Source organism: Cololabis saira, chromosome 20 (assembly GCF_033807715.1).
Source record: "Cololabis saira isolate AMF1-May2022 chromosome 20, fColSai1.1, whole genome shotgun sequence".
NCBI lineage: Eukaryota > Metazoa > Chordata > Actinopteri > Beloniformes > Belonidae > Cololabis > Cololabis saira.
Genome location: NC_084606.1, coordinates 27222196 through 27245670, shown reverse-complemented (window position 1 = coordinate 27245670; position 23475 = coordinate 27222196). Strand labels below are relative to the sequence as shown.

Below are 23475 nucleotides of genomic sequence, written 5' to 3'. Positions count from 1 at the left end.
ACAAAGTATGACGTGCATACGGGTTTTCAACCCCCGTCACTGGTTGGACTTCCAAGATTAAACAGATTTACCAAGATATCAAAATTCATGTCAGGTTGGGAGTGCAGAAAATGAACATTTTAGGGAGTATGTATGTGTAAGTGTACTTGTGCATATCTGTAAAGGTTTTATGTGATGTAGAAATGTAAACTACACACAGTGTTCACAAATTTACTTCAGTGTCAGTCATTTCTTTGTATTAAAGTAAAAAAAAAACTTTAGTTCTGTCAGTTTCTTGAGTTTAGATCATGATGCACTCCATAGTTTTATACTGAAAAGGAGTTGGTGGCTCTGCAGGCTGTGAATCGTAGAGGTACTTGGTATTGCGTGCATGTTTTTTTTTTTTTTTTTTTTGGCTTCATTTCTGTTAAAAAAAAAGAAAAAAAAAGTTAGATTCACTAAGATCAGATCATTTTTTACCATGTTTCCACACAGAGAAACACGTGACTTGTGGCTTGATAACGTAGCTGATGTACGACACATTACCTATACGGCCATCTTTTCATGCCGTTTATTAGCCGTCCACCAGCCGAAAAAAACAGAATCGTTTTGGCAGTGACGTTAAGTGGGGATGGATAGGGTTTGGTTGAGAAAAAGAGAAAAGAAATCACGGCCAAACAGCTGAATCCTTTCTCTGGAAAGAAGTGAGGGATGGAGGGAGAACTGGAAACACATGAAGGGCTGATGAAAAAAGTGGAAGCCGGCCAGAGGAAGAGGCTACTCTTTTTCCTCACCAGATGAGAGAACGGGGGGAAACACAGAGTTGGAGATAACATAGAGGATGGAGGAGAGGAAAAAAAGAAGTGATCAGATTAGAGGATAAGCAGAGATGATCCTTCCATTGTTAAAGGGGTGGAAAAAACAGACCCTCCCTTTTCCTCTATTTTCAAACCCCCTTGTATCTCTCACTCTCGTGCTTTGTTTTGACCATCACGGGGCGCTTGAAGTGGATGGAGAGATGGCATAGAAAGCAAGAGATAACATTGCTCCATCCTGTTACACATCCCTCTTTTCCTCTCTACCTTTCAATCCATCTCCCCCCTCGTTGCGGTGCTCCACCTGTGAAATGCAGAGGATGCGAGATGGAGAGGAAGAGACAAAGAGATGCGGAGAGAGAGGTTTGAAATCAGAGGGTGGGGGTGTGGAGGGGTGGGAAGGGGAGGTGTGTGTGGGGGGGGTGCTCATATTAGCATGCTGAGAGTGTCAGCACTCTCCTCTCTTTCTCTCCCTCTATCCACATCCCTCTTTCCATCCCTCCCTCTGTCTCTTTCTCCTCACTGGTCACTGCAATTATACCATCAAAACACTCCAGCCTGAGAGCATAATAGCTTCCCCGTGTGTGTGTGTGTGTGTGTGTGTGTGTGTGTGTGTGTGTGTGTGTGTGTGTGTGTGTGTGTGTGTGTGTGTGTGTGTGTGTGTGTGTGTGTGTGTGTGTGTGTGTGTGTGTGTGTGTGTGTGTGTGTGTGTGTGTGTGTGTGAGAGCATGTGAGATCACAAGAATTAGATGTGTGTGTTTGTGCATAATGTAGTGGCACACATGGTACGTTAAGTGTGCACATACAGTATGACATGAAGGACAGCTGTTAATGCACAAGTGTGTATGCCAAAACTGGATTTGCAGCATGTGTGGGTGCACACGAGTGTGTGTGAGTCCTAGCGGCTAGAAAAACTGCTTCTCCAACCTCTGACCAAACACACTCCAGCGAACCCGATTCATGTAAACGTGAACCGGGTCTATTTACAAGCACACAACCACACTAATGGATGCACACAGGCACACAGTCATGGCTCGGAGACACAAACCGCCATGACCTACATGCCCACTGGGTCATCGTTAAGCCAAACAGCGCACTGTGACACCTTTGTCTGTCCACACACACACACACACACGCACGCACACACTTTCCTGGTTTCTCACTGTTTTTATTTTTGTTCCTCCAACTTCCTCTCTCCTTTCTGTCCTCCATGTCTTCCCATTTTTCCTCTTTATCTGTCACACACAAACACGCTGTCCATCCTCTTTGAGCTAGTTATCCCTCTGTGTACACTCACTCCTCTGTCACCTTGCCCTCAGCTATTTGAACACACTTCTCTCTCTCTCTCTCTCTCTCTCTCTCTCTCTCTCTCTCTCTCTCTCTCTCTCTCTCTCTCTCTCTCTCTCTCTCTCTCTCTCACACACACAAACACACAGATTCTCTTTCCCTCTGTCTACCTCATGCTCTGTTCCAGCCGGTCTGTCTTAACACATTATCAGGCTCTTAAGGCCTGAATATTACGTGAAAAGTATCACCATCAGGTGACCCTCACACTTTTAAAAAAGCAGACTAATTTTACTGATTTAGTTAATCTGTCATCATGAGTGTTTAACAGCCTGTGGCCTTGTGAGGTATGAAAACATGAAGTACATCATCACCTCCCATGCTGAAAAACAGATATTCAAAGTTCATGATGTGTGAAAAAGAGATAAGGACCCACATGTATAACCTAGGAATCCAAGGAATAGTCACATATGGAAATCCATGCAGTAATTACCCGCAAAAATGTAGTGATTACCAAAATAAAATTGCTGTTTACCAAAAAAAAAGCAGTGATTGCCAAAATAAAACAGCAACTAAGTATAAAGCACGAATGAACAAAAACAGTACATATAAGTAGACAAACTTGGTTTTAGTTTTGGAAATAGTGACAGGAAAACAGAAAATCCTGAATGAAACCTAAACAAATGAAATTTCCAAATAAGCACAAAAAATTTAAAGAAAAAACTAAGAAAAATTTGACCTCATGAAACTCCCTTAAAACTACTCACACTACACTAATAAAAATATCTCATTCCAGGCCCATGTCTTGTATTCAGTATTTTTGTATTAAAATAAAAGTGAGTTTATGTTACATTTGCATATGTTTATGTTCCTTAAAATCACTTTGACTATTTTATTTTTATTTAGGCTCATTGCACCAGTATTTTGTATCTTTTGCAAGGTAGTTATCGAAGAGTTAATTATCTTCAATAAATGTGAAAATGTGAAACTTTGCTGTACAAAGTTTCACATTTTCACATTTATTCATGAAAAGTTCTAAACATGTATAAAGAGGACCCAACCACATCAGTGAAATAAAAATAATAAGTATTTTAGGATTAGTATTCAAGGATTTAAGGATTCAAGGATGCAAAGATGCGGAAAAAGTATGAGTAAAACTTGTTGTATGTTATATTTTTTCCAGACAGATGAGACCAAAATAAAACTTTTTGATGAGATTATTAGGTAGAAAATTTAGATTTTTGATTTTCGATCAACATTTATAGAATTAAATATACTTGATTACATAGGAACCTGGTCATGTTTGTTAATGTAGGAGGCACTGTAGTATCATGGTTTGGGCCTTTTTGTATTTTTTTTAAATTGTACCAACCATTCTAAAATATGTAGACATCTATCTTTGGTACACCGAAGACTGATTTAAGAGAAATTAAGGCAACATTTGTGAATGTCCAAATCTTAATGTTAATCACATACAAATTTTGTAGGAGCTTCTGAAACATGCTGTTCAACCAAGAGTTTCTGATGTTTTGACATCTGAAGATATGTAATAGAGGATAATTTTTGTTCAAAGATGAATGAAGGATTAGTATTGCTTGTCTCTTTTGTTTAATGTGCATGCCCTCATTTACTAATGTGAAAGTCAGACATCGCTGAAGGTATTTTTCAACCAGAAATATAACAAAGACAGCGCAGACCTTCTCTGGGTGACAAAACGTGTCTCTTTCGCACTGAACATACTTGTTTAATTGACTTTTAATGTGAAAGTATTGATTCATTTAGCTTTAATTTGTACGTTTTCCTGACCTCCAATCCAACTTGGTGCCCATCTCTTCTGTTTTGTCCTCCCTTTCCCTCCCCCACCCTCTCTTCCCCTCCTCCCCCACTCATCCCAGTCTGCCAGTAGAAGTAAATCAATGAACATACACTTTATGCCATTTATTGATCCTTTCATATGTCTGTCCTCACCCCCTCCTGTTCACGCTCTCTCTTTCTCTTTCTTTCCCCACATTAGTCTCTCCCTCACCCCTTTCCTCACCCATCTCTGCTTTCCCCTTTGAATTAGCAACCATTTCCCCCCCTCTTTCTTTTGCTCTTTCAGCTCCTTTCTCTTTAAAGTATTCGCTGTGGGATATACTATTTATACCGCTGGCACCTTCATGCCTCTACTGAAGTGTGTTTTTGTGTGTAAGAGAGATTGTTTGATGTTAGTCTAAGTGGTTAACATAATACTAGCCCTCAAAAAGAGATGATGCTCAGGCAATCACACATAATTCACATGCACAGATGTATAATTTTATGTTTTTGGGTAGATTTTCTGCTCAATCTGAGCTTTTTAGTGTCCTCCAGCTTTTGCAGTAGATACATGTTTAATCTATAACATTGCATTCTCTCACTATCTAAACACACTCTTTTGTTCCTCGATCTCCTTCCTAGACTGATAAAACCTGGTATTATCTCCTATTTATTATTGCAGATGGAGCCATCATTTCATGACCCCGCTACCTCTCGTCCTCCTCCCTCTGCATATGTTTTTATTTATTCAGACCTCTCCCTCTTTCCCTTTTTTCCCTGCCCTCTCCTCCTCTCTGCATATTTATTCAGACACATCTCCCTCTTTTTCCTCTCCATCTCCCCCCTCTACTTTCTCTCCCGCTGCACCCGTGTGTCCAGCTTTTGTTACCAGCCTTGTTTCCATAACAACTGCGACCTTTCACTCAGTGCATAACCATTTTTAATCAGAAGTAGAGAGGGACAGAAACGAGATGAGACAGAGGGGGGTGGGTGAATTGAAAAGGGTAACGTTACTCAGGTGATGCACCAGATTGGTGAAAAACACAAATTTCCTCAGGGAGCAAGATAAAAAGAAGAGGAAACAACAGAGCAGAGTGAGCGATGGAAAGTGGCCTTGGTCTCATGTTAGAATCGTGCGAACTGTGTTCTTGATGGATTTACTGCTGAGATTCACTGCAACAGGTAATGATATGCTTCTGAAGTTGAAGCATCTACTTAAACGTGTTCCTGGATTCATGATGTATGCATGAAAACGGCAACAAAGACGAGGCTGATCAAGGACGGATATAAAAGACCATTAGAACACATTGAACAGAGTACTTTTGCTCTGTTCCTCCTCCCCTACTCCCTCAACCTTCTACCGCTCCTTCATCTCTGCCTCTCTCCTTTCTCTCTTTGGCGGTATACAAGCCTAGAAGCTGGCACTGACCCCAAACAAACCCTTCCTGCACTACTTCCTCTTTTTGTTTTGTACATGTATATAGGAGATTAATTAAATAGTTAGGCTCATGTCATTGATTATGTGGACTTTGCTCATGAATCATCTTTTCATCATTTTTATTCCGTTGCTATAAGATAAAGACATGTTTCTAATCTCTGCAGTAAAGTGGTGGAATCGTGGGTAGAATAAGTTATCGTCCAGCCCAAAGGGCTGGAGGTTCAATCCCCAACCACACTACATTGTAAAGCACTTTGTAGAAGGTTAAAAAGACAAATCCATTTCATAGCTCTTTGTACCGAAGAATCAGATAAATCCGGCTTTTAGTTATGTCTTGCTGAGTTCCAGACGCGGCACTGGTGTCAGCCTGTTGCAGATGTTCTGCAGTCTTGTTGTCCATTTCTGAAGGATTTCTGCTGGGAGTTCTGGGTATGATGAGTAACCAAAAGTAAGGTTTGTGTAAATGTGAGAAGAGCTGACTGTGATTTTAATCCCAACTAATGCACAGATCAGATGGGTTAAAAAAAGAGGACACACTGAGGAAGTTGAGTAGGATAAAAGAGAGTATTGTCTCCCAAAGACTATAGAAGAAAGACTGACTACAGTGCTTATTAACAACAGAGGACTTAAACCTGGACTTGTTACTGTGAAGGAGCGTCTCTGCAACCCGGATATTGAACTGTTGGCTGTGAGTTCCCATCTATGTTTCCCCCTGAGAAAGTGTATCTGGCCAATGTTCCTTTGATGTCATCAGGTAAATTGTTGCATGGCTACGAGCACAACACCCCGTTGTGTTCGTGGTAATCATTGGAGCTTTTACCCACAGCTTTCTGTCTGGGTAAGGTAAAACTTTCCAACTATTTTTTTCTTTTATTTTTTAAGGACCTTATTCAATTAAGGATGAATTGAATTGAATTGAATTGAATTGAATTGAATTGAATTGATTTGAATTGTTTGAATCTAATTGAATGGAATTGAATTGAATTGAATTGAAGGGAAAGGAAAGGAAAGGAAAGGAAAGGAAAGGAAAGGAAAGGAAAGGAAAGGAAAGGAAAGGAAAGGAAAGGAAAGGAATTGAATTGAATTGAATTAAATTAAATTAACTTAAATTAAATTAAATTAAATTAAATTGAATTGAATTGAATTGCTGTCATTGAAATTCCCAAAACATCACAAATGCATTAGAGTGTTGGCGTTGTTGCCTAGCAACGGTTGTAATGATGATGCTGCATGCAGCATTGGCAGGTAATACAGGTGAACTCTCTCAGAACACAGTATGGATGGAAGATAATGGCAAAAACAGTTCAGCATCTGGGGTGCAGAGGATCTTCTTTACATACGTATTTACAGGATTATATCATATGTTTCTAAAAAGCACTGCAGGCACTGCCCACTTCTGCCGGTTTTGTCCACCTGTATCATTTGACATCCACTTAGAGATGCTGGAGTCCAGAACATACTCCTGCAGCCACATCACCAAAAAAAACAAACAATACTCCTGCTGTGTCCTATTAGTGCTACAAGCTCAGTATAGTATAATTATGTAGTATTAAAAATACACTATTATTCAGCCATTCACTTTCAATACCTGCTTATTCCTGTTCAAATTCAAGGGGGGTCTATTCCAGCTCTCTTCAGGCGAAAGGCAAGGGTATACCCTGGACAGGTCACAGGTCCATTGCAGGGCTCGATATATCATCATGTTAAGAATATTGTTCAATTCAATTCAGTTCGACGGACTCCATGAAAATACTGTGGTTCTCTGTTTGTCTCTGTTCACAGTTTCAGTGTAGGACCTCAGAAAAGATTCCTGCAATGAGATAAAACTGTTAATGAATGACCAGCTGACCTTCAGAGGTGAAAGAAGTTGGTGAGAATATCCCGTCTCCCGGGATACCCCAGCTGGGGGTCACCACGGTGACACCGGAGAGGATGCTATATGAGGCAGATGGATGGATGGATGGATGGATGGATGGATGGATGGATGGATGGATGGATGGATGGATGGATGGATGGATGGATGGATGGATGGATGGATGGATGGATGGATGTGGAACATGTTTCCCCACTCTAGAGGAGTTTCAGCACTTCACAGGAACTAAAGTATGCTCCCTCTCAACCCAGAAGAAGTGTTTTAATGAAAAAAATATTTCTGAAACTATCATGAACTAGATCTGCCAAAAAAAAGAGGAAGTTTAATCAACTTGACATGAATTTAAATGATTGTTTGCATTGTTGTGTTCTCTTTTCAATGTGCATAATTTGTGTGTGTGAGTGTGTGAGTGTGTGTTTGCACACACTGGGGGTCATGCCAACATGGGAGGGAACGGACCGTCAAGTGGACAGCTCTCAGTTCGCCCGCCCACCGCGCGCCACTCCACACCGGGGCGCAGCGCGTGAGGTTGATGCCAGCCAAAGATAGATGGATTGACGGAGCGAGGAAAAACCTGCATAAGTAAAGAGAGGAGGTGTCTAAAGAGTGAGACCCCCAAAAAAACTAGCAGAGTTACAGAACAGAGCAAATACACAGAAGAGGAGAGAAGGGGCGCAGGGGGGAACCGCAGGAATCACGCTGCCGGGCTGGTTCCCAAACGTCCGAGGCGAGCGGACACGCAGGACCGGGGAGTCCACAGCTCTAGGAGGGGACGGACACCGCTGGAGCTCTGCTCCGGGACTATAGGAGGGAACGGACACCGCTGGAGCTCTGCTCCGGGACTCACAGTGAGTTCATGGCTAAACTTACAACGCGGCGGGAGGAATTCTCCCGGTTTAATGAGCTCCCAAGGTCAGCGTCTGCTGCGCCCGCTTCGCTGTGTTTATCTGGTCGCTCATGATGCGACATTAGTCCCCAGAGCTGCCAATTAGTCACAGGACGGACACACACACACACACACACACACACACACACACACACACACACACACACACACACACACACACACACACACACACACACACACACACACACACACGCGGTGCGTCAGAATGGCCAAAGCGGATTCCTCTCGCGTGGCAGAGCCGGCAGATGTTACCACGCGCAGGCTGCCATAAGCTTCAAACACGGGCTCCATAAATTATTTAAAAATAATAAATAGATGCACGGATAGACACATGGAAGGAAATAACAAACATAATCAAATCAAATTTGGATAACCAAAGTTACGGTAAACTAAATCTATATTTGATTAGAATGAAATTGAATAAGAAATAGTCTCTTCTGTATTCTCTGCAGTCCATTTTTACTCTTTTTTAATTTTCATGCAACAAAATACAATACAATTTGGCCCAGTTGTGTTTTTTATGGATGTTTTTGCATTGCAGTGATGTTTGTACACCCACCATTTATAATAACTACTTGCCATAATGTTTAGCTTCCATCAGGAAATATTTGATTGCAAATGTGCAAATACAACTTGTTGTAGTCATGTATTAGGCCATTTTTTCGTGCATTAGAGTTAGACGTGCATACATTATTCAGTATCCCCTCTTTCCCCCCTCCCCATTCAGTGACAGCTCCAGCAGTCCAAGAGCATCACTCCCGAGCCTAATCTAGTGGTTAATAGCTTTCATTTTCATTGCTCAGTGCTCATATTTTGTGCAGCTTTCTACTGGCTTTGAAAAGCTAATCTGACCCTGATATAAGCGCATTGGTTGGCCTGCCATCTGGGCTGTATTATAGTACAGAGGACAGAGCATTTGAATAATTGATATTTAGCTATTTATAGGAGGATTATTCTCTTCATGTTGCACCGGGGGATCTATCTCTTTATCTATCTATCTATCTATCTATCTATCTATCTATCTATCTATCTATCTATCTATCTATCTATCTATCTATCTATCTATCTATCTATCTATCTATCTATCTATCTATCTATCTATCTATCTATCTATCTATCTATGATCAAAAGCATATATTCTGCATTTTGGTTCACCTGCTGCTCAGTTGTCAGCCTGTCCTCACATCTGTCCTCTACTCATCTGCCCGTCTTTCTGTGCAGTGAGCTGTAGTGTATCCAACTGAAGTGGATTAAAGGTGTTAAGACTACTGTTCACACACACACTCTTTCGTGCACACACACTCACACACTCACACAGACGCGTATGCACGCAGCTCTCGCCCCATTCCCCCACCAAGAGGACCATTGACCATTGTTAGCCTTCTCTCAAGCCTCTTTCCCTTTTGTGTGCAAGTGTGTGCGTGCGTGCGTGTGTGTGTTTGACGGTAAACACTCAGATCAAACAGTGCTTAACAAGCTGTCTGAACTGATAACAGAGGGGAGGGGGGCGCTGGGGGTTGAGAAAGGAAGGAAAAAGGGGCGTCAGGAGGGAGACGAGGTTATGAAAAAACAGATGGGGGTGTGTGTTTGATGCAGGGAGCTGAGCTGTTATTTAGAAGCCATTTATTTAAAAAAAAAAACAGTTTTTCAAGCCTTAGTGGCTGCTGAAAAGACATGTTGAAAGTGTTAAAAGTGCTCAAACGTAAGCTAATGAAAGAATCCCATGGATAGTGTTCTGTAATTTCATCCACACTTTTTTTTTACACATCAGATTGCAATAATCCTCCTCTGTTAAATCTTAGATGTTTCTGTTGTTTACTGTCTCAGACGGCACATGATCAAGTGCCAGAGGAAGTGGAGAGGAGAATGAAAGAGGAGAGGACGATGATATGTGGCAAAGATCATGAGCCAGATGTTAACCCAGAGAGGTGCGAGCACATAGTCCGGCCCCCAGGGTGCTGACCTGCGCTGACACCCTCTTTCACGCCGCCGTCCATCGGGTTTCGGTTAAAGCTGATTAAAGCTGCAGCGGGCTGTTTCCCGAGTATCAGCTCAAATGTGGGGAGAATTTCACTTCTCCCTTTTTGTTTTTTCTGATTCTGGCTAAGTAGTGATTGTCATATTTTAGTTTTTAGCTCTGGGTAAGGTAAAAGGCAGCCCGTTTATATTACCATCAAAGTGGAAGTGGCTGTGATTGACCAGTGACCTGTTTTGCTGTCCAGGGAAGCGGAATTCATGTTCCAGTCATAAAATGATGGGCATGAGTGGTCAGTTCACTTAAATTACAATGGTGACACATTTTTGCTGTGCAAATCAGCATCAGCAAGTGAATTTGACAGTTTTGTTCAGTTTTTTTTTTGTTTTGCTTCAATCCAGTGGAGATAAACGGGATTTGGTTTAAACTGGTATTGAAAAGGATGTTTAAAACATTCCAGTTTTACTAGAATACGTGCAGTTCCTCAAATGACCACTAGAGGCAAGAAATAAACACATGTAGAGCCTGGTGGTTTGTGTAATCATAGCTACCTTTCACAACCAAGGCAACGGTATGGTAATATTAGATAAATCCATGAACTTATGCACGATCAGGGTTCTGTTTTCTTTTTTGTTGGTTTGCTTTTTGAGTGAAAGCCTATGCCGCTCGCTGTGACATTAGCTATGCAGTTAGCATTATCATTCATTTAAAGATAATATTGCTGGTTGGGCTGTTAACTGTCATAACAAAGTGCTGCGACAGGTTCTGGGTTTCCCTGGAAAGCTCCGTGGACAAAGCTTACATAGGCAGCATGACCTCCTCTAGCTCATCAGGTCCTTACCTAATGCAGGATCTGGACCTCCTATTTCAGGACCCTTCCAGATTCAGTAACCCGACTGCTGGCCAACGGGGAACCAATTAAGCCTGAATTATGGTTCTGCGTCAAACCAACGCAGAGCACACGCTGTCACCGTGACGCCGTCCTGAACCTTTCGAACCTATTCTCCGTCACTCCATTCCGCCGCGGTGCAATACCCCCCGCGAACGCTAATTCGCGATCTTTTCCTGAATGGTTTATCCGACTTTTTCCGGTCACAGTGAATCAAAGAGATAAGGACAACTATTGTGCAAAAAAACAAAAGAAAAAAAATCACACATACACGAAAAAAAGAGTGCTGAAAGTTCACGACTGCTTCAAAAAACTATTTCAAACGTTACGACGCCGTTACTGACAGTGAAATGTGGCACGTTACTATACACTGACATGATATCTAATTGCTGTTATCCAACCTGCCTCATTCTGAGTGAGTCAGGTCAGGTGAGTCAGGTGAGTCAAGTTTGAAATAGTAGTTAGCTGTTACTGGGAAAAAGTAACAGCGTTAATAACGCTGCTATTTTTAATGCTGCTATTTTTAACGCTGCTATTTTTAACGCCGTTATTCCCAACACTGTTAGTAACTAACTCATGGTAATTACGGTGGGTGTTTCTCCGCTGGTTTCCAGGCGTTCGTTCTGCCCATTCACCCGTCATGGCATCATACAGAACCTCAAAATTTAGGCTTCTCCTCAGAAATCCTACAGGTGACATCACAAAGGGCTTGTCCAGTTCTTCATACACAGTCGATGGCATGGAGTTGTTCCAGTAACGACTGCTCAATAATGCCATTTTAGCTCTGAGTATATCCTTATAATTCTTCTATTTTATGGTACTGCACTTTTTATTTTTATTTTTATTTTTTTAATCTTTTTATCTTTATATGGATCTTTGGTTTTTGGGGTGTTTGATTTGTATATGACAGTGCTGTGTGAGTGAGATGGAGATGTTGATTTCCCCGAGGGGAACCTCCCAAAGGGATTAATAAAGTCGTCTGAATCTGAATCGGAATCTGAGTATATCAACAAAATTCATATTATCTCCACTATACTTTTATCTGTTTGTTTCCAGTTTGGATAACCCAACCCTTAAAGCAGCACAATGTAACTTTTCCACCTTAATATAATATTTCCAGAGTCATTGTGATGGTACCTCAACTTCCAACAGGTTTAATGAACCTCTGTCATGGTCTGAGGGGTCTGTATCGCCTTCACTGGCACTATGTAACTTTGAGGAGCATGGTAGGAACCCTGCCACACTAAAAAACTACAAATATTTTACGGCTTTGACTGCTTTACGGCATACGTCACTTCCCCCTCCTTCCCGATTCGCAGTCGAGACGAAAGCTGGGTGGGGCGTGGAGCACAGAGCTCAGGTTGGTAGTGAGCTAAACGCGGAGCTGGTGTCATGGCCGAAGCAGCGAAAAATCCGAAGAAAATAAAAGTTTTAACAAAGAAGGCGAAAAAAAGAAAGCGGGAGAGTAACAAGCTAAATGCCCGGACAAGAATAAACATCGGCCCGGCGTTCACTCGCTGGCGTGAGCTGAAAGACGAGGAGGGATGTCCGACCGATGGGATTTATGGGGATAAAACAAGAGACAGAATTGTTATGATACAAATGTAAATGTAGAGTTCTATGTTTAATAAAAATCAAAATTATTGGAGCCGCCAAACTCAACAAAAGCTGAAAGTTACATTGTGCTGCTTTAAGTGTAGGAACCTGCATTTAATGAAATGTTTCGTGTGGTCTGTCTCTCTGCAGGGATGGATTCACCCACAGATCTTTTTGATGATTCGTCCCCTCAGTTACATAGTTTTGCTACTGCGGTAACCCCGACGGACATCCATGGAGTTCATCCCCCAGCAACTGCTGGTCACTCTGCTCCAGCCTTCAGACCCCCCGGCTTCCCTCTCATCCACCATCTCCTCCAGCCGGGCGGAGGCCCCCGGAGGGCCCAAGGAGTCTTCACCCCCAACCCCAACATGCAAAGGCACCTGGAGGACAGAAGTCTGGAGGAAGACGACCGAGTAACAGTTCGACCAGCAGACCAGGGGATGGAAGGAGGAGAGGAGGGGGTGATGGAGGAAGATGACAACCTGTTGGGGCTGAAGAAGAGGCAGAATGATGCCGCCCTTATGGCCGAATGGAGTCAGGACATCCTGAAAGTGAAGAGGATGAAGCTGGAGAGCCGGCAGAGGGACAGGGAGACTGAGGGGGCAGGAAAGAGGCGCGAGGGAGGGAAGGAAGGGAGGAGGAGAGAGCGAGAGGAGCTGAAAGAACAGCTGGAAGAGGCGAGAGAGAGACTGCAGGCCCTGCAGGAGAAAGTGTGGAGGGTTTTCGGAGAAAAGCACATGGAAGACGAGAAGAAGAGGAAGTGCACAAGTCAAAATGACGGTGGGGATGATGGAGAAGAGGGAGACGAGGGCATGATAGAGGAGGAGGACATCGCGGGAGGGATGTATGACGAAGAGGACCTTGACGGCGGAGAGCTGGAAAAAGAGTCATTCTCCCTGCTCTCCGCCTCCAATTTTGAAAACTTCCAAAAACGGAAAGAGTGTTTGCAGAAAGATGGAGCGGGGAGGATGGAGAGAGGAAGAGAAGCGGAGCTGCATGTGATGGAAGGATCGGGGTTGTGGTTGGACTGCGGAGGGCTGATGAGAGGAGACTGGGATGGAGGGATGGAAGACGAGTGCGAGGAGGGAGGCCAGAAGTTTGCCCAGGCGCTGAAGCTGGAACTGGGAAGTGCCGTGGCGCGAGTGATCGATCGGGTCCTCCGCCTCTACACGGAAATGACGGATACCACTCCCTCCTCTCCTCCTGCCGCCATCGCCTTCCACCCACCTGATCCGGGACACGAGGGAGAGAAGGAAAGGGGGGCGTGGATGGGGCTTCTGACAAGAGGAAGACCGGAGGAGACGACGAACGGGAAGGTGGAGAAAGCAGCAGGGCAGGATGGAGAGAGAGAGAAGCAGCTACAGAAGACGAGTAACGGGGCCGGCCTCCACCCCGGACTGCCACACCGCTCCGAGCCCTCAGATCAGGCCATGTCATTGGCCGTCCACAGGTCACCTGACACCCGGAAGGCCTTCTCACTCCTCGGGCCACCTCTCCCTGCTCACCTGAATCCCTCTCACCCAAACCTCCCCCTGCACCACCCCTCCCTACCCCGCCCTCCTCCTCTCCCTCACCCTCCGCTTTTACCCTCAGCATCACAACCCAAAGACCCTTCCTCTTCCACTTTCCACCCATCTTCTTCCTCCTCTTCCTCTTCTTCCTCTTCCTTCCCCGCACCCCCGCCTCCACCTCCTCCGCCTCTCCCTCTGCCTCTGCTCCACTACTCCATGCAGCAGCTCTTCTCCCGCTCACTCCACCACCCCCAGCTCCCGCACTTACCCCCGTCGCGCAAGGACTATTTGAGCTCTGACCCCTTCCTGGAGTTCTCGTCTCATCCCTCGTTCCCTCCGCTCTCCCTGCTCGGTCACCTGGACCCGCTGCTGGTGCGGCATGGGGGTAGAGAGAGGGAGCGAGGGGTGAGGGGAGACGGGGGCATCAGAGCCGGAGGAGGCATGGACGGAGCGGAGCTCTACCTGACCACCGGGGGAATATCCTTTTAATCAGCTCGCTGGAAGTCATTCAAAGTGAGATGTGTGTGTTCAATTCAATTCAATTCAATTCTATTTATATAGCGTCTATTAGGAATGGGTGATATTTTACCGTTCACGATAAACCGTCAAAAAAATTCTCCACGGTAAGAATTTGTCATCTCGAGGTAAAAACGATAAATTCCCGTTGATGATGTTTTTGTGTAAAACTGGAAGGAAGGAAGGAAGGAAGGAAGGAAGGAAGGAAGGAAGGAAGGAAGGAAGGAAGGAAGGAAGGAAGGAAGGAAGGAAGGAAGGAAGGAAGGAAGGAAGGAAGGAAGGAAGGAAGGAAATGAGCCAGAAAGAAAGATATGAGAAAGAAAGAAAGATATGAGAAAGAAAGATGAGAAAGAAAGAAAGAAAGAAAGAAAGAAATGAGCCAGAAAGAAAGAAAGAAAGATATGAGAAAGAAAGAAAGAAAGATATGAGAAAGAAAGAAAGAAAGAAAGAAAGATATGAGCAAGAAAGAAAGAAAGAGAAAGAAAGATGAGAAAGAAAGAAAGAAAGAAAGAAAGAAAGAAAGAAAGAAAGAAATGAGCCAGAAAGAAAGAAAGAAAGAAAGATATGAGAAAGAAAGAAAGAAAGATATGAGAAAGAAAGAAAGAAAGATATGAGAAAGAAAGAAAGAAAGATATGAGAAAGAAAGAAAGAAAGAAAGAAAGAAAGAAAGAAAGAAAGAAAGAAAGAAAGAAAGAAAGAAAGAAAGAAAGAAAGAAAGAAAGAAAGAAAGAAAGAAAGAAAGAAAGAAGGATAAATTCCCGTTGATGTTTTTGTGTAACAAACATGGCGGATCTGAGAGCGAGATAGATTTATAGTTAAAAAGGTGGAGTTGAATTGGTATTTTTTTATCGTCACTTTTATCGTTATCAGGATAAATGCCAGAAATTATCGTGATCAATTTTTTAGTCCATACCGCCCATCCCTAGCGTCTATTACAACAGAAGTTGTCTTTAGGCACTTTCCAGAGACTCAGAACATGACTTAATCCTTTTAGTGTATCTTCTACAGTCTAAGACCCGGTCAGATTCATTAACTTATCAAACTATTAATCACTAACTAATCCAAATTGATACAATTGCAAAGACTTTGAATATCTCAACATCTAAAGCAGATAATAACATGGAAATAAATCAGAATGCATGGAATGCAGAAATCACTGCATGGGCTCAGGAATTACTGTCTTAAAATCATGCGTGTTTGTGTGTTTAAAAGGACATGTGTCTCCTTAACTAGTCAAATGTGTACACTCAGGAGGGTTTATCTCCCTGCCACCTGAAGAAAGCCAAGCTGATGTTCTTCTACGCACGATATCCCAGCTCCAACACACTCAAGACATACTTCCCTGATGTCAAGGTGTGTTTTACCTCATAACAGTTCTCTGATGTATCAAATCCCTGATCTGTCTACACTCCTGAGATGTTTCATCCAGAAACCTTTATAACAGGTTCAGTACGAAACAAAAATGATTAGCAGCAGACACATCTCAACATCAGCTTTTCGGAGGTTATCTGCAGATTTCTTGGGCTATGAGACCAGAGGAAATCCGGACTTTTGTCTGACGTCTTTTCTTGTTCCAGCTGCTATGGCTTTGTCATGCATGGAGAGGTACCCAGATGCTGAAATAGATGAGATTATTTTATTTCTGTTGGCAGCATTAAACCAGCCTCTGATGACAATAAATGCCTTATAATTTTAGTTTAGTTTAGTTTATTTTGTTTTGGTCATTTACATTTTAAGATGTTTGCATATACACACTGTATATGTACAGTATACACACAGGTATAAATATATATATTATATATATGTACACATTTCCTTTTTTTTTTTTTTTTTTGACCAAAAAGGTATAGGCTGAAGCCTCATGGCTTATTTTGCCTATCCTTTTCAACAAAGGCAGACAGAAACAAAAGATACTAATAAGAAGAAAACGAAACGAACGAACAAAACAAAGAAAATAAACAAAGAAGAGAAGAAATAATAGATTAAAACAGTATTCTTGATTTGAAATGTGATGTGTTCTAGATTGTTTTATGATGTAGAAATAAAGAAGAAAAGAAATGATCAGGATTTGAGCTGCAAAACACTTTTATTGGGAAAGAACATTTTATTTTTACTGTTGGGATAATTTTATTGGTGTTGTATTGTTGCTGACCCATTCCTTATGTAAACTATTGTATGGTTTCATTTGATTAACTGCAATTTTACAGGGCTTTCTGGATTAATTGAAGCTGAAATAAAACTGCTGTGAAGTGAAGACATTACCTGTAGTTTTCCACGGTTCATGAATCCCTTTTAGGAATAATTAGGATATTCAACAAAGTTCAACACAAACTAGGGCAGTTATAGAGGGTAGGAGGATTGTAAATTATTATATGAAGGAGTACATCTGAGACCTCTAAAAGCCAACAGTGGTGCCACCCCTTTTATTAGCCAAAAAGAACGTGGCCCGTACGGGGATCGAACCCGCGACCTTGGCGTTATTAGCACCACGCTCTAACCAACTGAGCTAACCGGCCGGTGGCGTGCAGGGACGTCGTGTCGGGTGAGACCCGCGTGATATCGCACCGCTGCCCATCTGTCCCCGGATAGTGTCTTCATGGGGGGGTGACATTACTACACCTTGCCAGACTGTTGCAAGTCTGTGACGAAAATTAGCGTCTCCAGTTACACAAGTTTGAGATTTTAATTATAATGCATCATGTGGACAAAGTGAAAACGCACGCTAATAACACGTGTATTGTTAGACTGTTGAACTTTCTACTTCTCTCTGATCAATAAAATGTTCATTTATACAAAACGGAAGTGGCCCGTACGGGGATCGAACCCGCGACCTTGGCGTTATTAGCACCACGCTCTAACCAACTGAGCTAACCGGCCGGTGTTGCCATGGCACTGTCCAACTGTCTCAATCAGAAACCAGAGGTGGAATGAGCGGTCTTTAGATAGATGATTTATGGTTTGCAAACACGCTCATGACTCATTTTCCTCTCCTGTCGTCTAGTTTAACCGCTGTGTGACCTCCCAGATGATTAAATGGTTCAGTAACTTCCGGGAGTTCTTCTACATCCAGATGGAGCGCTTTGCGCGGCAGGCCGTGCGCGAGGCTCTCACCCGGTGGGTTTGGCTCTGCACATGTCACCTTTCACTTCTCTGCTTTTGCAAGTTCCTGACAAGGAGGGAGACAGCTGGCATGAAATATTTATATAAAAATATATTCAGTATGCTTTGCAAATGTGATATTGTGGATGTGTGTATTTCCTTATTGATTAATTTGTGTAAGCAAAGAGTGACATAAGGCAAGGCAAGGCAGGCTTGTTTGTATAGCACAATTCAACACAAGGTAATTCAAAGTGCTTTACGTCAACATTAAAAGCAGCAAGACAAAATTAAACAGTAAATAACAAATGAAATGAAATAAAATGATAAGAAAAGAGGTAAAATAATAAAAAGAACAAGTAGTTAAAAAGTAAGGGCAGTAGAGTACAGCATGTAAGTATTTAATTTAAGAGTACGCTTCAGTAAACAGTAATGTTTTTAGGCCTGATTTAAAGGATCTACAGTTGGAGCAGACCTCAGGTCTACAGGAAGTTTGTTCCACAGGTGAGGAGCAGAATAACTGAACGCTGCCTCACCTTGCTTGGTTCTGGTTCTTGGGACACACAACAAACCAGATCCAGATGAACCTCAGGTGTCTGGGAGCTAAACATAATGCAGGAAGACATGTAAATGTAGGGCATATTAAACAGGCACGTGTTTATAATTGTGCCTCATGGATGTTGAAACATTTGCATCATTGAGTGTGTTCATCTGTAACCCAGGGAAGGTGCACCTCGCCTGGGAAGAGAGAACCAGCTGCGTGTGGGTCGTGACACTGAGCTTTACCGCATACTCAACATGCACTACAACAAGAGCAACATCTACCAGGTGAGGTGCAACCAGTCTGTTTTTGCTTTCTGCATGATGGTGATGATGGTGATCAGTCACTGAGTGGGTATTTTAACATTGTGCAGTAGCTGTAAGTGCTTTTTAGGTAACACCACAAGTTAACATCTATGTTTTCTTATAAATGGTGAGGCCGTGTAATGACGAGGAGATGGCTTGGTCAGCTTTGAGCAGGATTAATGTGTGAAGCAGGTGATACATTGGTGTAAGAGCAGACCTTGATAATGACTGTTATACCTGCAAAATGAAATAGATAAATATTCTGTTTTGTAACTCAGTCAAAAAGTGGATTTATTCAAGCACTGTCCTTTATATTTGCTACTTTCAATCAAAAAATGTGAATATATCAGCCCATCGGATGAAGCACTCCTGCTTGATCCTGTTGCCATGTGTCCAGGTGCAGAGAGTCGCTGTTTTTTGAGTTATTATAATGCCAACACAATATCAGTATGAACTGAACTTTGTGTGAAACTGACAGGAAATGATTGTTATTGATTCATATCCCGAGGCATGAGGTCTGGACACCAAAACAAATATTGCATATTGTCACAGCATTTCATGAAACTGTTACGAAAGAAGTGACGATCGGATTTAAGAGAGGAACTAACCCCTGCAGAAAGGTCAGGGAGCTCTCATGGACATCCGAGTTCGTTTGACTCAGCTTTGTCTAAATTTACTTTGAAACTTTGATCTTGTTTCCTGTGACTGTTAACGTCCATTTTTTAGAAGCTGTCTGCTTGGATGTAGGCATTACAGCTGTTTGGTCAGGGTTAGGAATATAACCACATTCACATCTCCCACCTTCCCTGCTTTTGACGGTCTTTTAAGTCCCACTTTAAAAAACGTTTATTCTTGCAACATTTAAACGGTCACATCTGACAGAGTTGTTTACGTGTTGGAGCAGTTGTTTGCAGTGTGCCAACACTACCTTTGCACTAATGCCAACTTGGGTCCCTCTTGAGGGTCCAGAATGAAACACGTTGTGGTTGGCTTGTGGTTTACTGCTTAATTCAGTCATTAAAATCCCTCCATGAAAATATAGTCTGTGAGTGCTTCGGTTGATGTGTTTTTAACTGAAAAGATGTGTTTTATTTACTCTATCAAGTCTCGGTTGTCAAATATTTTAAATAATCAGCAGAGGATATAAAGGGTGGATGTGGATGTAGTTATTAGCCCTACAACCAGCTGGGTGGAGCCACTCAGGGGTCATAAGCCTGTGCTGTCCCCAAGCAGGGGGGAACGGGAAGGTTGTACGAGGAAGGACATGTGACGAAAACCTTATTCAGAACACAATTATCCGCTGGGGTGACGACAAAAAGGGAAAAGCCTAAATAAGTTTTGAGGATCTGCTTGGATCCCAAATTGTTTACATCTGATAAAAGAGATGCTGTCCACTTTTTATCTAGCTGAGGATGTAAAATGATGGGAAAATAATGAAAAACAAAAGGTTTATTAGATGGATTTATGTTAATTTTAAATTCTGTGGATGGTTTATGTTTTCCTCGTTTAACGAGGAATTAATAGATAATAAATACTGCAAGCGCCAAACAAAATACCCTGCTTGAAGTCGGGGCTGTGATAATGTAGACGCTGCTCTTGAGTTTGAAAAGCCACGCTCACCTATACATGTTTAATAACTTTAATAATCACTTTGGCATAACCCACTCTTTTAATAAGATGTTTTTAATGAATGAATGAAAGAATGAATGAATTGTCTTTATTGTAATTGTACCAGTACAAAAAATTGGCAGTACAAACCCTTAAAGTGCAGAATAATTTAACATTAAAGTATAAAAAATAGCATTCTAGCCATTCATCTAGCCTTTAGGTTACACACACACACACTGTAGCAGCTTAAGGAAACAAAACAAAAAACAGTAAATTGCAGACTCCCTTGCATTTCATTACTATAACACAGATGGACGTTTATAGATAAAAGTTTTGCGGTGTTAAGCACCGTTATAGCCTTTGGATAAAAATTGTTTTTTTAAGTCTGAGCCTTCAGAGACCTAAAGGCTCGGATTTTGCATTTTCAGTGGCTAGTTAGATTTTTGATCTAAGTGTTGCATTACTAATAAAATCTCTTGAATGCATGTGCGTGTGTGCAGGTTCCGGAGAGGTTCATCGAGGTGTCAGAAGTCGCTCTGAGAGAGTTCTACTCAGCCATCTGGACCGGGAGAGACAGCGACCCCTGCTGGAAGAAAGGGATATATAAGATCATCTGTAAACTTGACAGCCCTCTGCCAGACGCCTTCAGGATGCCTGGTTGCCCAGTGGGCTGATGATCACTTAGCTTTACTCTTTCCTTTTTCATGACATGCATGCTCAAACAAAAGTTCTGCTCAGTAAAGGGAAATCAGTGCAAACTGCGGTGCTGCAGCAGTAGCACACATTTTAACTGAAAGGGGGGGGGGAAACAACATTATTTAGGATATTAACACCTTTTTCTTGACATATTGTGCTCAAATCAACACATTTTTCACACGAGAGACCATCACACTCAGGGCTCCAGCGGGAGTCTTGTGACTGCACTTATGAAGACGCGTCCATGCCATTGAATTAAAGCAGGAATTCCTTCTCCAAACATTCCTGGGCAGTCAGTTGACTTGTGAAATCGCAGAGCTCCTATGCAGGTTTGATAAAGGAGAGTCGCTGAAGGGGCACACTGTTCCAATAATTCATGCTACGTGATTGTTAACAGGAGCTGGGTGCAGATGTGTCGCCCAAATCTGCGAGTATTGTTCACGCTGCGACTCTTGAGGTCACATGAGCCACAACAAAAAGATTCATTCAGTCACGAAAAGAACTGCCATATACCCCCACTTCCTGTTCATTTCCTTATAAAGAAAAGCTGTCATTTTTAGAAATCCTGCACCAAATCGTAACGAACATAATCAAACGTTAAATATATTTGCTTGCTTAAAATTACATGTCATTGCTGCCTTGCAAGTGAGCATTTTCTTTTCTTTACTTTTTTTTAAAGCCACATGAAACCGTCAGGTTTATTCTGAATCTTGAGTTTGCAAAATCAGACGATAAGATCTTTTAATGAATACTTTTTTTTATTTCCATGTAGGTAACCGTAAGATATTTTTCATGAGTTTGAGCATGGATCAAAGCAGATAAGTGTCTATCAGTGGGTTTCTTTCGCTTGTAAATGTATCTTCCTGTTCAGTATTTAATTAACCTGAACTTTTGTAAATGGCGGGACTATTTAATGGACATGTAATCCAGTTATGAGGGACAGTATATTGAATTTAAAACCGAAATTTGTCTTTTTGTTGTTTACTTGGTGTGCTGTTATGTTTTTGTATGATTCTTATGTGACGCTACACCTAAATAAGACACTTGCACAGTTGCTGTATTTGGACTTTTGTTTCCCAAAGCTGTTGAAGAAAACTGTATCTTTATCTAACTGTATATCATGACTCTTTCAACGATGTTGGATTTTCTCCCATAAATATTTGTGGTGTGAACTGAATCGCATGTTTCCCAGATTTGCCTTGTAACGTCTTACATTTCCGTCATTTTCTTTCTTTTATATTGTACATATTGCTTTCTTTACTTGTAGATCCGTGCCTCAGTCAGACTTTGGTGAAATTCGATGTTTAAAGTTATCAGCAAAATTAAAGTTATACCAGCTTTGTGTCATGACGTGTGAATACCCACTGACACGTGCACTCACAACCCTGTCGTTATCTCTTTTTACGCTGCAGCAGCACACACTCACGAGTACGGGGACAAGAGGACTTTTGCACACACAAATACTTACAACTTCACTAGTATGCTTTTTTTTTTCTTGACTCGTGAGCTAAACAATGTGTCCTGTCACACCGAATATGGTAAAGAATGTGTGCATGATCTAGAGTTGTTTCAGCTTATTAGGAGCTTTCAGTTGGGTCAGATAGACAGAACCTGCAAACACGGCCCTCATTTGTGAACATCTTCTGTATGAAAAATATTCTTCTGTAATAATTTAGCAGTTTTGGAAGAAAGAAATGGACAGTTGAGAAAGAAATTGTGTAAAGGAAAAGTGTAGATGATAAAAAAAGATTTTTCCATGTGGTATTAGTTTCCCTTCAGAGTATATCAGCATATTTTGTTTTTTTTAAATTGGTTGATATGATTTACACAACAAAGCTAAATGCAGTTTCAATCAAAACTCACTGCCGAGGCCTTTATGAGGAGCGTTTGTCACGTTTTCACAGGTCCAGGATTAGTGTGGATTATTTTACTCTGAGCATGTGACATATAAACATAGAAGACTCACAATCTGTTTAATGTACATATAAACACAATATACATGTATAATAATCCTACATACACGTGTTTGCTCAAAAGGGCGTGGGAAGAAGTACAACCTCTTTATTCCCACCCCCGATAAATTCCCTCATAAAAGCCAGATGCTTGCATCTATTTACAATGAGATTACTAACAAATAAAATAAGATTATGTTATAATTATCGTGACAATAACAATTACATAACGTCTCAATAGTCCCAAATTACTAATGTTATAAATTGTATATACATCACACACATTATTAGATTCACTTTCCTCATAATCATTAATCATAACTATAATAATAACAATTAAAGGTTTTAGATACCGGTATCTAGAACGAAACAGAACAAGAAACACAGAGGACAGGTAGACTGATTCTCAAATTTGAAACTCTTCTGTTTGTTTAAAAAATCCTAAACTCAGAACATTCTTGTGGATCCTTATGAAACAGAGAAATATGTACATTAACATGCAGTGTCATAGCTATGCATGCTTAATTCAGAATCACTGATTAGCCTAAGAGCCTGTTGTTGAACTGTGACGTGGGAGGAACATGCACACTTCTCAGAAAGCCCAGCCAAGATTAAAAACAAGATTTTTTTCGCATGTAATCTAATCATATTTCTTTGCAGAGATGAATGATTTAATGTTAAATATTTGAATGAAAAG

The 23475-nt window shown here is 41.7% G+C and overlaps 1 protein-coding gene and 2 non-coding genes across 4 annotated transcripts; 1 reads left to right on the top strand and 2 right to left on the bottom strand.

Moving 5' to 3' along the window:
* The first annotated feature begins 7692 nt into the window (after positions 1-7692).
* On the top strand, positions 7693-22197 carry prox3 (prospero homeobox 3). 2 transcript variants are annotated; one of them, XM_061710445.1, is made up of 6 exons: positions 7693-8031; positions 12701-14541; positions 15820-15933; positions 17582-17694; positions 18399-18504; positions 20631-22197. In XM_061710445.1, exons 2-6 carry the CDS (start codon positions 12703-12705, stop codon positions 20802-20804), a joined length of 2346 nt encoding a protein of 781 aa, XP_061566429.1. In that variant the 5' UTR covers positions 7693-8031; positions 12701-12702; the 3' UTR covers positions 20805-22197. The 2 variants fall into 2 exon arrangements, with proteins under 2 accessions (XP_061566429.1, XP_061566430.1); XM_061710446.1 differs by having other exon boundaries at positions 12701-14542; positions 15827-15933.
* trnai-aau (transfer RNA isoleucine (anticodon AAU)) lies at positions 17023-17096 on the bottom strand. The gene has a single exon. It is a non-coding gene; the product is annotated as a tRNA-Ile (tRNA).
* On the bottom strand, positions 17384-17457 carry trnai-aau (transfer RNA isoleucine (anticodon AAU)). Its single transcript has one exon. It is a non-coding gene; the product is annotated as a tRNA-Ile (tRNA).
* Positions 22198-23475: the final 1278 nt, after the last annotated feature.